At 36.2% G+C, this 13,170-nt stretch overlaps 1 protein-coding gene across 2 annotated transcripts in view; it reads right to left on the bottom strand.

Annotated features, from left to right (window-relative positions):
• LOC118185082 (ETS homologous factor-like) overlaps nucleotides 1-13,170 on the bottom strand; it is a 148,971-nt gene that overhangs the window by 41,220 nt on the left and 94,581 nt on the right. For both annotated transcript variants that reach the window (XM_085810078.1, XM_085810079.1), the window contains exon 3: nucleotides 2,218-2,377. In XM_085810078.1, the coding sequence (XP_085666204.1) occupies nucleotides 2,218-2,377 (160 nt within the window). The remainder of the gene's footprint in view (nucleotides 1-2,217; nucleotides 2,378-13,170) is intronic.

The raw sequence follows: 13,170 nt of genomic DNA, 5'->3' as shown, positions 1-13,170 counted from the left end.
AATTAAAGATAACAGAATTTTAAGTTGAGCTGTGGAATTCATGCCCAAGAGCTCAGAAGTCGTGCGAAGAGAAATCTTATTTTCTCTTCTTCAGAATTTATACACCGTATCCAAAAACGTCCTTTCCCGGCTTTTCTTTTTGCAACTATTGGTCGTAGACACTTACTTCTGGTTACAAAATTATTTTAAATGATGCAAAGATTCGTTTTTTTTTTTTTTTAATTTAAAGAAATCAATTTTTTTTATAAGATACGAAATTTAATTTTCACACTTTGCATTGAGGGCTCGTTTAATAAATAAATTAGAATAATTTCAGGTTGGTTTTTGTCCGGTTAAGTGCCATTCAATGATATTCTTCTGTCACTTACTAGTGTCTTTATTTATAATTTCCTTACTTCTGATATGCCGAAAGAAAAATTTCTGCAAATGTAATTTATAATTTATCAAAGTCTAAAAATATGTTATTAATATTTTCATGATATTTTATTCCTTTAGAATCATAATCTGGTAATCGTAAAGAATTCATTAAAATAGAAATATTTTTCTTTTTTAATTAATGGAAATAAAATTACAATTTGGCTACACATCAATACTGAAGTCTGCCAGTGTTTTTTAGAATACGAATTCTATAAGATTCTACGAAAAAGATCTTCCTTTTGGAAGGAAAAAAACTATTGGTCTATATTTTTCACAATAATCTGCATAGAAATACTCGGCATGTAATCTCTTAACATCACAAACCTTTTTCTAAACAAAATTTTATTTTTAGTTACGTACAAATGCAAATATTTTGCTCTTCAATTTATGTACAACCCCTGAATATAATTCTCGATTTTAATATTGATATTTTCAATCAATTTTTACAGTACATGAGTTAAACTTGTTGTGTTTTATTTTTTATAATGAGCACAAAATTTATCTAAATATAAGTATAGATGCCGAAGGGACGTCTAAAAGGTTAAATTTAGTAACTTTTACAAAATTGATTTCTTTAATTTTAAAAAGGCCAGAGTATGAATCTGCATCATTTCAAACGTCTTTGTAAGTGGAAATATATATCTATTACCAGCTATTGAGAAAATAAAGCCCAGGAAAGGACTTTTGTGGATACAGACATGTATGGCACTAAGATATTGTTACAAAATGTAACGGCGCGGTGAGACAGCTTTCCCGCAAAGCAGTTTTAGGGTTGCCATAAAATTGCAAGGGAAAGCAGGGTTGCCACATTTGGCAAGAAATCTTCCATTTGGCGGCGACGTTTGACTACAAAATTGGCGATGTGCCATGGACGGATGGAGAACTTTCTGGAACAAATTCTTACCGGTTTAGCCCAGAATGTTCTCGAACACACGTCGAAAGCTATATAAACCCTGCTGGTCCGCAGTCAGTTAGTGAGTGTGCCTCGTCGAGAGGGCGAGAGTGTGTGCCTCGCATAGAGTGCGAGTTAGTCAGTATCGAGTTGGTGTCTCGTCTAGCCAGTCAATCCCTGCGGATCGAGTTGACAGCCGGCCTGCAAGTGCCGAGTGGGTCGTCGAGTTCACCGAAGGAGTCTCTTAGTGTATCGCGGTTAGTGCATCGTCGAGAGAGCGTGTTGAGCTCCGGGAACGACTGAACCGAATAGTCGGGAGCCGTGCTCTGTGTGTCGTTGATTGCATCGCGAGTTGTAGCGTGGAAAGTCTAGAGAGTACGTGAAGTTCCGAGAACGACCAAACAGAGTCGGAAGCTGTACTCTGGTGCTCTGCAGTGAACCTGTCTCCACCGTGATAGACTGATAACTTGTCGCTGATCGTGTCAGCATGTTTATAATAGATCTTCGACGACTGTAAAACGTGACTTTGGAGCTGTCCTGATCAGTATTGGCTAAATAAAGTGTGTTTCGATACTTCATCAAGTGTCGTCGTTATTCACTCCAAATCTGCAAACCCCGTACGAACGTGAAGGAAGAAAATAACGTAACAACTGGTGTCAGAAGAAGAAAAACGCAACAATATTAATCTTTTTTCTGGCAGTAAGAAAGCAATCCACATTTTTTAGATGGTATTTCTGATTTTTCGTTTCTCTAAACTTTTTCTAGGCTATTTTTCTTTTCGCTAAACTATATTCTATATTCGTATTATATTTATTATATTATTATTTTCATAAGTAGGGGTTTTTTTACGCACGTGCTTTAGGACAATTTAGAATACTGATATTTAACTTAAAATGAAAATATTTTACCTTCGAAGCTGAATTGTCTTTGGCTTGATGGCATAAGATCTTGTGGTGTACTTGGTGGCATATGGTCTCCATTTTCAAACACTATAGGTTGTAGATCTCCGTAGGATATTTTACCGTTTTCTTGTTCATAGAAACGAAGTTGTTCGTCCATGTAAATAGCCTGCAATTTCAAACCCATATTATGAAAAAAATTATTTTATTAAAAAATAAAAATACGCTTTGAGACTGCACATTCAGAATAACTATATGCGTATATATCCTTTCTAAAACACATTATCGCCTTTTTGGCTGAACTACTACCTCCTTCTTAATTTTATTCAAATTTTTTCATTACTTTCGCTTTATTTTTACATCTCGGTCCGGACGTCTGGCTATCAAAATTTTTTACTTCTTTAAACTTGGAAACTGCACTTATTTAATATCTCTCTCTCACACACACATACTCAATAATAATAATAATAATAATAAAAAGTCCCATGTAACTACTGTAAGAAGATAAGTTTATAACTCCGTTTAAATGGTGGCATATTATAAAACTGTTTTGTCCTTTTTCTTTAATTATGTTATTTATTATTTGCAAACTACTAACTAACTCATTGCGGAATAAGATTGGCTTTAACAAGTGAAGGTAATTCCTTTTCATTGTGTTTGCATGTGACTTTGAGGATTATTTGCATATATCTGAACATCAAATAGAGGCTTGTTGGATTGTACAATTCTTTTAACGTTTACTCTTGTTAAAGAACTTGTTGAAATATGTACTTGCTTCCCTACTGATTCTTTTAATCAATTTTCTATATTATTGTTGTTTTCACTTACTCAACTATCGGAAGCTGGCAAATGAATCAGATAGTTCCTCTGTAACATGACTGAAACTCGACACTGCAAGATATAAGACACTGATATAAAATTTTAAATTTATCTTGTAATCTGATTGAAAGCATCTTCATATTTTGCATGCAAAGATTTGTGATTATTTAATTTGTTTTCTGCACTCCTCTATTGATCTTAAAACATTCTATTTATTCAATTTTCCTTTTTATTTTATTTTATAGCTTTATATATCTACACACATGCAATATATACAGGTGTTCAGAATTAAACAACCCTATTTCAAAGCTGCCTACAGGCGAAACCAGTCATCAGAAAATCGTTAAATTTTATGGTGGGCTTACTGAAGCGATGGGAACGTTATTCAGTGAAAAAACAACTAGCTACAAATAGCGTTACCACACTTTGCTATCACGTTTGGTGAATGCAACGGAACCTCTATAATAGGGGCGGATTTCCTGGCTTCCAAATTCGTCAGTTCTGAGTATTCACTGCATCGTCCAAATAAAAATGCGTTTAGTCTGTCTAGACGATATTCCCAAACCATTCTGAATGGACCTGAAAGCGAGCAACAAGCTGAAGTGAGAACCGGAATTAAGCATCAAAATCATGTGGAAGCAACCATTGAAATGTGAAGGTTTTTAAGGATAATATCGGGTGGACAGCTGCATGTGGTCTATTCAAAGCTTCTGCTACACGCCTGACACCGGTGCTAGCCTGAAAGTATGAAACTGTGTTTTCTACCACCTGAAGTGCAACCTCTTGTACTGTTTCTGTAGAAACGGATTTGCTTCCTCTTCTAAGACAAACAGAAATTCTGTTTCTTCAAATTTCTTCATTTTCTGAAGGTTTTTAACATTCATTGGACCTCTTTGAATCAACTGCCATGTCCGAAATTTCCGGAGAGTAGCTATTGCGTAATTACTATTTCGGTAAAACAACTTTATAAACAAAGCATGATCTCGTAAATTGATCGTCACTATGAGCAGCAAGGACATTGAAAACAAAATCTCATCCGCGTTGAATACATAAAATAATACCCGTTTCTGTAGAAACAGTTCAGAAAGTTGCGTTTCTGGTGGTAGAGGACACAGTTTCAAACTTTCAGGCTAGCACCAGTGTCAGGCGTGTAGAAGCGTTGAAGCGTATCTTCAAATTTCCACATGCAGCTGTCCATCCGATATTATCCTTAAAAACATTCACAGTTCAATGGTTGCTTCCACATGATTTTGATGCTCAATTCCGGTTCTCACTTCAATTTGTTGCTTGCTTTCAGGTCCATTCAGAATGGTTTGGGAATATCCTCTAGACAGACTAAACGCATTTTTATTTGGACGGTGCAGTGAATACTCAGAACTGACGAATTTGGGAACCAGAAAATTCGCCCCCTATTATAGAGGTTCCGTTACATTCACTAAAAGTGATAGCAAAGTGTGGATTTTCTGCATCATTTATTCTCGGTCTGTACTTCTTTGAGGAGATAAGTTCTACAGGGTCAGTGATATGCTCGATCACCGGGCAACGGTATGCATCGTTGTTAGGGAACAAAATTGTCCCGGTTTTGCAAACACATCATTGCCTTGCACGCACAATATTTATGCAAGATGGAGCTCTTCCTCACATTACACGATGTGTCGCAAATGTTCTTAAACGTTGTTTTACAGAAGAACGCGTCATCAACCTGCACTTTCGTAATGTGTGCCCTTCCCGATTTCCAAATGTCAATCCCTGCGATTTCTGGTTTCGAGGGCATTTGAAACATCTGGTAAGTGTGACTTTAACTGATCTTAAAGCTAACATTTTACGCCACGTGGTCAACATTTTCCAGCATACACTTCGGTAACTGTGGAACATGCCATCGTGCGATTTCAGATGGTAGCTGAAAATGATGGCCATCATGTGGAACATGTTTTGTTGTAATAAAATTTGCAAAATTTTAAAACTATTGTAAAGGTATGACTAAATTTGCAATTTATTAATACAATGCCATCTGGTGGCGATATTTGTAACTACAGTTTTTTCCTCTTGAAAGATATTTCCATCCTTTCAAGTCCACCGCAAAATTTCACTCTTCTCTGACGACTGGTTTCCGTAGGCAGTCTTTAAGAAGGGTACTTTAATTTTCAACACCCTGTATACGTATGTGTGTTTAATGAAAATTTTTGAGATTTTGAGATAGTAGCACAGAAAATGTACAGAAAAGTATACGCATGATGATGCTCATGCGTTTTGCTGATGAAAATTTCTATTTATAACAGGCAGTCGTAGATGTTTCCAAATCTTCTTCCTTTTTTGTGTAATTGTTTTATGAATCCAACACAGTAAAACAATATACAAGCGTACAGGTGGGCGACCCACTTTTCCGCCATTACAAATTACTTTTCGCAAAATTATATGATTATTATGGTGATAGAAAAATAACAGATGACTGACGACACTAGCTGTGAAGAGACGCGAGGGAAGCATTGCGCAGTTTCCCATCGAAAGTTTGATTAAAAAAAAAAAAAAAAAAAAAAAAAAAAAAAAAAAGATTTAGTAATGGTTTTCACATTCCTGTGTTTGTTGTGTGAGTTTCAGTTAGTAAAATTTAAAAGAATTACAGGCTGAGCCATAATGTTGCAGGGCACTTGGTTGTATAAAAGCAGGAAGCATGAAAAATTTCCTTGTCAGGATTCAAACTCCGGAGTTTCCGGTTGCTAGCCAGATGTTCTTCTAATTCCAGCACTAACACACAGTAAGGAAGCAGAAAATTCATCACGTTCTCTCCCATTTAAAGAATGACTGGAGAGGAGGTGACCCAGTCTCCACATTAAGGTGGTGACGAATTACCGACGACAAAATTTTAGTTCGGACGCTACTTGTAGAGTCATCAGTTTTTCCAGAGCAGGAAATATGAATTCGGATTCGAGCTCCAAACCTCCCAACTGCTAGTGGGACGTGCTTCCAATTACTTCCCGATGGCACGTGATAAGGAATGAGAAAATTTCTTATCATATAAGTGTCTGCGTCATTAACGTTATTTAAGAATCGTGTAAAAAGATTGAAATGCCGCAGCTTACAACGTATATATAGCCGCTCAGTCGGTATAGTGGTCAGGGAAGCTGACTGCGATACCGAAGGGTCTGGGTTCGAATCCCAGAGAAGGCATGGTTGTAACTGTCCGTCCCTTCATAGGAGGCGATGGTGGCCCACCTATTAGGTGCTTCCATAATAAAGAGACCACCACATCTGGCCTTGTATAGGTTAATGGACTGAGTTACACTGTAACTATTCACAATCCGCCATTGGATTAAAAAAAGATATATATATATATACACATTGTAAGTTATTTTGCTTTAAGTAATGACTTATTTTATGTTCCATATCTGTGCCGCCATCTGGTATAGTGATTAGGGGAGCCAACTGCGATACCAAAGAACCCGAGTTCGAATCCCGGAGAAGCTATGGTTGTAACTATCCGTCCATTCATAGGAGGCAAAGATGATCCACCTATTAGGTGCCTCCATAATAAAGTGGCCACCACTTCTGGTCTAGTAGTGGCCAGTAGTGGGTATAGTCGGCTGAGGCCCCGCCATTGGTTAAAAAAAAATATATATATATATATATATCGTATATATACTGTCACTTCTCCCTTTCCGGTTGTCCTGCCAGAATGCAAATTTTAGTTCGCGTATATTTAAATGAGGGTTAAGAATGTTTTAGTTAGTACGTATTCCGCCTGTTGAAGGTCACATTACTACCGTATTTGCTAGCGTATAAGACGCACCCCCTTTTTTATATACACATTTTTGAAGGATAAAACTTTAATACTGATCATTATAATGAATTTACAATATTTTATATATAAAGTAATACAAATACAAAGTAATTCTTTCTGCAAATACTCAATCTATCTGGGAAAGAACACCTTTTAATCTTCTTCGACAAAGCCCAGACACTCATCTCCAGAGCTAAATGAAGAGTCACTTGAAACCTCTTCTAAATCAGCATCTGTGTCCTTATACAACAAATTGTCCTCTGTATCATCCAGTGCTTTACTAATGCCACACTTCTTAAATGATTTAACCCTTTTCTCTGTTTTCACAGCATCTCATGAAACTTTGACCCATTCACAAACGACGTATACGACGCAGTATCAGCGTATAAGAAGCACTCTGTTTTTCAAACCTGTTTTCAAAGGGAAAAAAGTGCGTCTTATCGTGGCCTTCGAGAAACAGGCATCGAAGGCCACGGTCTTATACGCTGGTAAATACAGTAGTTGATATTCAACAACAGCATTCCTGTCTACGGTGTTGCTTTGATCTTGCAAATAGTGCTGACGCAGCATTTTATTTGCTAAGTATGATAAATTAAATAATTTCAAAAAGCTGTAAGAATTCAGTTTTAAATAAAATAATGTCAATATTTTTCCCACACACAATTTGAAATGCGTATCTTTAACTTAATTTAGAATGAATATGGTAAAAATTTTGAGACTCATAAAAATTAACAATGATACTTATTGGAAAAAACATTCAAAGTTGAGAAATTTTTATATTCTAATTTGGATAAACAAGACAAACTTTCGTTTCCATGCTTGAATATTAATTCCAAGTGTGTTCTCCCTCACAGATATGGCTATAATTCGAATTTAAATAATACATTATTTACACTTTTAATTACCATTTTCTGCACTTCTAATACAGCACCACATGTGAATTATACATGTCTACACATTGATGAATTTGCTATGGTATTTATGAATACACGGTATTCATAAATATAGTTCGCTATACAATACCTAAAATATCCTTGCATGCTATCCTTTGTCGTGACTAATTTCGAGCAAACGAAATCGTTTTAGCAGTTTTATTCTCGACATTCATTTTTAAGCCATAAGCAAGTATTTCAGCATACCTAAAGTCGTCTTCTCTAATGCATTTCAAAGCTTAAAATTACCTCTTATCCAATACCTCATTACACGATATAAGGAAAAAGTGAAAATTGAAAGCAATGAAGCAAGGGGGCTTGACTTTCCTTAAAGCTCTTTCCTTGATCGATTTCATTACTATTATCTTCGGAATGAATGATTTTCCTGCAAGAATTGCATATTGTTTAAAAATAATGCACCTAGCGATTAGCAGAAGTAAGCGTTTTGGTTTTCGCTTCCGAAAAGTCATGAAAACATTACAAATATTCTCTCTTTTTTATTATTTTGCCTCTTCAATCAATAACGAAGAACTAAATTGCCGTTAAAATGATGGGTGGTAGTTGTGGCGCGGCTGATGTCGTACTTCATTGTAATTAGGAAATTTATCATTTACACATACATATCATCTTCAGGAGCTTTGATTTCGAAATACGTTTGAATTACACTTAGTCAGTTGAAGCTATACTATGTACAGAAACAAACGTACATTTACTGCATTTTATACTGTAGCAGTTTTACATATATACAAATAACACAACATTCCTACAGTCCCCCCCTTTTCTTTTTCTTTTCATAAATTCGTTTTCTATTGAGAAAATATCACAGCTTTTCATGACCTTTGGTGCATTATTAAGGATCTCACGTTCTTTAAGATAGCCGTAAATAAATATTTTTAGAACGCATATGGAGTTGCGAGCGTCTGCAGTGCAAACGTATGAATGTTAAAATTTTTTGTATTACTCAGACACTCTCGATATCCAGAGGAGAAAAAAAATTCTAGCAATGTAGCGCTAATTTTTTAGAATAGATATATCTGGTATGTGTAATATCCGCCAATGGCTGAGGGGATAAAATCGCTAAAATTTTGTAGTTTGGAAGTCCTGGTGACGAGCAGACTGCATGAGCATATTCATGGTTTTCCTCATGTGTAACACAAATGCGAGTTAGTTTCTAGGAAGACAAGGAAGGTCTTCGAACCTTGAATTGTTTTCAATATATAAATATATATACACTTATCTACTTATCAAGAAATGCTGCCGAGGCAGTAAAGTGGTTAGTGACTCTCACTTAAATCCTGGAGAAGCTTATTAAGAAATGCTACCGCGGCAGTAAAGTGATTAGTGACTCTGACTTAAATCCTGGAGGAGGGTAAAGTCGCTGAATACTGGTAGTTCAGTCAGGCGTTTGAATCCCGACGAACGGGCAAGCTGCGTGAGCCCTTTTCGTAGTTTTCCCCATGTGTAACGTGTATACGAGTCGGTTTCCCTTAGAAAGTTCTCCACGAAGTCATCCCTCTCCTTAGCCAGATAGCTCTCGAATAGTCTGCCATAATTATATAAACCATTTGAATCCCGGAGAAGGCATGGGTGTAAATTATCTGTCCCTTCATAGGAGGCAACACGAACCCACCTATTAAGTGCCGCCATAATAAAGTGACCACCGCTTCTGGCCTTAGTAGTGGCCAACACCTATAACGGCTAATGTCCGCTATTTTGGAGGGGACTTGTCAAGAAATACATAATAATAAAAGAATTAGCTGCTAATATTTTATAGAAAACCCAAATTAAATTGTTAAATATGGGACTTTTATTCGCCAGTGGAAACTTCTTGACGAATTGTATCACCAATACGTAACTTTCCGCCGAGTTTTAAATTTCATGAAACATTCAAAACAGCGCTGCATCACCAAATATCTAGTTCACAAAATATCAAAGTTAGTCTTGTACATTTTCAAATTCCCCTTTACCCTGATTTAGTATCCAAATTTTTTAATATTATTTATTTCCAAATGAAAAAAGATATTTGTAGCTCTTTTGTATATTATTTTATTTCCAATAATTTCAATCGTTCTTATCGAGAACGCTTCCTTAGTTTTTCACCAAAACTATAATCGGTACTTACGTATTATCGCAACCAGGTTGGCGCGATTTGTATGTTTGAGTAAAAAAGTATGAATAGAAAGAAAATGTACATTTATTAATTACAGATAATTTTTAATACAGTTTTTTATATTATTTTGTTTTAAAATATAAAATAGCAATGAAACCCTTCCGGTTTCGAATTTGAATAAGTTGCAGAATTATTTTTTCGGTGGAAATCTTTTGGCTATTGCTTTTAGCACTGATTGAAAACCGTCTTCGCCATTAACAGCTTGAGCTTGGCGCCATATAAATTCGATAAGGTATGAGTCAAGATGATGACGGGCTGTTCCTCTCTGTTTTTTGTTGCGCCATTTGGCTGAGCCCCACATGCGCTCTACATGTTGTGTGTGAACGCCCGTGTTGGTATCCACAAAGTTATATTTGTGATTAACAGTTCCATGCAGAAATCCAGCATTTTCGAACTCACTTGTATTGTATCCTTTCCAGCAATCCGAATAAATGATGCTTCCTTCCTTGATATTTTCGCAAATTTTTTCCATGAGGGTAACGGCGCTTCTGTTAGGTACAGTAACCAAAAAAGTCTCATTCTTTTCTCGGCAAATTCCGCCGAAAACCCATTGCTGTGGTAGTACACGCCCAGTGTTATTTTTTCTTTTTTACAAATAAACTTTCCTCTAAACACGTAGGGTTGCCGTAAGTAGGGTCGCCAAATTTGGCGATTTATGCAAATTTTGGCCTGGTTGCGTTAATACGTAAGTACCCTATAATCTGCATTTACGTGAATTTTAAACCGATTTGAGAAAAAGAATGCAATGGATTTCAGACCTACAGATTGGTCAGGTTTATTTGATTAAAACAAAGCACTCGAGGGCTATCTGCCTAAGAGAGGATGTCTTCATGAAGGACTTGCAAAGGGAACTGGCTCGTAAACACGTAACACATGGAGAAAATTTCGAAAATGCCCATACAGCCAACCCGTTCGCCGAGATTCGAACCGCGGACCGAACTACTTGTGTTCAGCGACTCAACCGCTGGTGGAACTCTAGACTTTTAGAAAAAAAAAATGCTGTAGAGTTAATGTTAACAGTTAAATTCCTGTAAATGAAATAAAAGAAACACACAACAAAACGTTTTATTCAAAAGGTAAACTTGCGTAGAGATTTGCTCAGCTTTAAGAATTCTTTTCGTCCGATAGCCTTAAATCAAAAAAATATTCTCACGAAGTTTTGCCTTGCCAACATTGCAGAGTATTTCGAAAAAAAGTCTTTATAGTCAAACCATAAAGTATTAGTCAAATTAAATCTGAATAATTTTATTTATGTTACATTACATACATCTGCTTTTCATTAAATCTACACCGCTGTCAATATTTTGTAAATGTATTTCTTGGGGGGGGGAATGGCAATGCGCAAGTAATATTTTTTTTAAACGTGCCATCCGGTTCATTGCTAAAGTATAAGAAATTAAGAAGACATTGAATTAAAGTTTTAATCCCAATCTAAACTTTAGTTGAAGGTATAAATACAAACAATGGAGTTTGGATATGGTTTTAAACTATTCAGTCAGGTATTGGAAATTAACAGATTTTATACATTCGAGGGCTGAGGCTCGAGGACTCGATTTTATGAAATTTAAAAGGCCAAAGAAAATTACGGACGACAAAATAACAGAAAAAGGTAAATCAGATCTGAAAATAAACTAGACGATGCATATGAAAGTGAATTTACAGAAGTTTTGTAAAATAATGAATTTGGGGCAAGGATACTACAGCCTTAATCATACATTAGGTAATTAAAAGGGAAAAAAGGGCCTAATATTTTGGCTTAATATAAACCCCCCAAAAAAATGTAATTCACAATTTTTTTTTAATTCAATGGCGGTCACTTGCCTATTCAGCATTGGCCACTCCTAAGGCCAGAAGTGGTGGTCATTTTATTGTGGAGGCATCTAATAGGCGGCCACCGTTGCCTCATGTGAAGGGGGGACGGACGGTTACAACCATGCCTTCTCCAGGATTCAAGTCCGCACACTTCGGTGCCGCAGTAGGCTTCCTAACCACTATACCATCTGGGCGGCGTAGGTTACAATATGTCCAAAATAAATTTAAGCATGTAAACAATTTGCAATATTTTTATTATTGGAGGAAAGATTTCCGAAATATGGCAGAAAAGATTTATCTTGAAAAGAATTTTGAAAGCAAATGGAATAATTCACATTGCCCATGGAGAAAACCAAGAAAATTTTTCTGCAGGCAATCCATTCACTGAGATTTAAACCCATTTCAAAGACTCATAGTTGGCGATTTTACTTCTCTGTCACCAATAGTCTTACAGGCTCTGAACCTTTAATACGCTTTATTTCGTTAATTGCAACTGGTGAAAAATGAACTACTGCTTTGCTCATTGTTTACTGCACCTCATCTGCACTGTACATAGTGAGTCTAAATTGGTTTTACAAAATAAGAGGGTTGATAGTATCCATCCAGATGAGCAATAATTGCCATGGAACATAGGTTCGCATTCCACTCTGAGAGGCAGAATATCCCGCACGTGGCGGACCTGTGGCTTGGCCTCCTCCGCTCAACGGACATCCATCCACTGGACGTTTTCTTCTGAAGGCACATGAAATCTGTGCCAGACGACTGTGGACTTGGCTGAAGATGTCGCACGAGAATCATTGTTGCTGCAGAAAAAATTAACACAACATCAGGAATCTTTGAGAGGGTGTGCCAGTCATTCATTCGCTGGTGTGAACTCTACAACGACATTCGTGGCCGCCACTTTGAGCATTGCTGTGAGTTTTTCTCTGATCAATGAATCAGATTGTGCAGTTTTTGGTATTCATTCGCTTTCCCAACACTGTTAAGCTTATGTTGCAATTATAATTATACTCTCTTCTACTTCTCAGAGTGGAGTGCTACCCTACGTTCCATGATAATTATTGCTCATCTGGATAGGTGCCATGATCCCTCTTATTTTGTAAAAAAAAAAATTAGATTCACCCTGTATATTCAATCCGTAGTGGCGAGTTTACTATCAAATAAGTGTGCTCTATTTGTTTGCAGTATGAGAAATCTTTCAACAGCAAAATAATTTCCAGAATTTCTTGTAACTCGGACTTAATGTTTCGAAGATTAAATTTTCATTACTTCTGTTTAACTTTTCATTTTAAATTTCCATGTGTTGAGTATCAAAATATATATCTTTTGCATGTTATCTCTTTTCAATATTTTATAGTTTTGTTATAAGACTCGATAACCTCAGCGACATTCCAAATTTTGAAAGCAGAATTTTTGAAAATTTTGGATGTTGCCAAATAGAGCTCTATTGT

This window comes from Stegodyphus dumicola, chromosome X2 (genome assembly GCF_044657685.1).
Source record: "Stegodyphus dumicola isolate Sdum_Otavi_A_Nest chromosome X2, ASM4465768v1".
Classification (NCBI taxonomy): domain Eukaryota; kingdom Metazoa; phylum Arthropoda; class Arachnida; order Araneae; family Eresidae; genus Stegodyphus; species Stegodyphus dumicola.
Note: the sequence above shows the minus strand (reverse complement) of the source record. Positions and strands in the feature narration are given on the sequence as shown.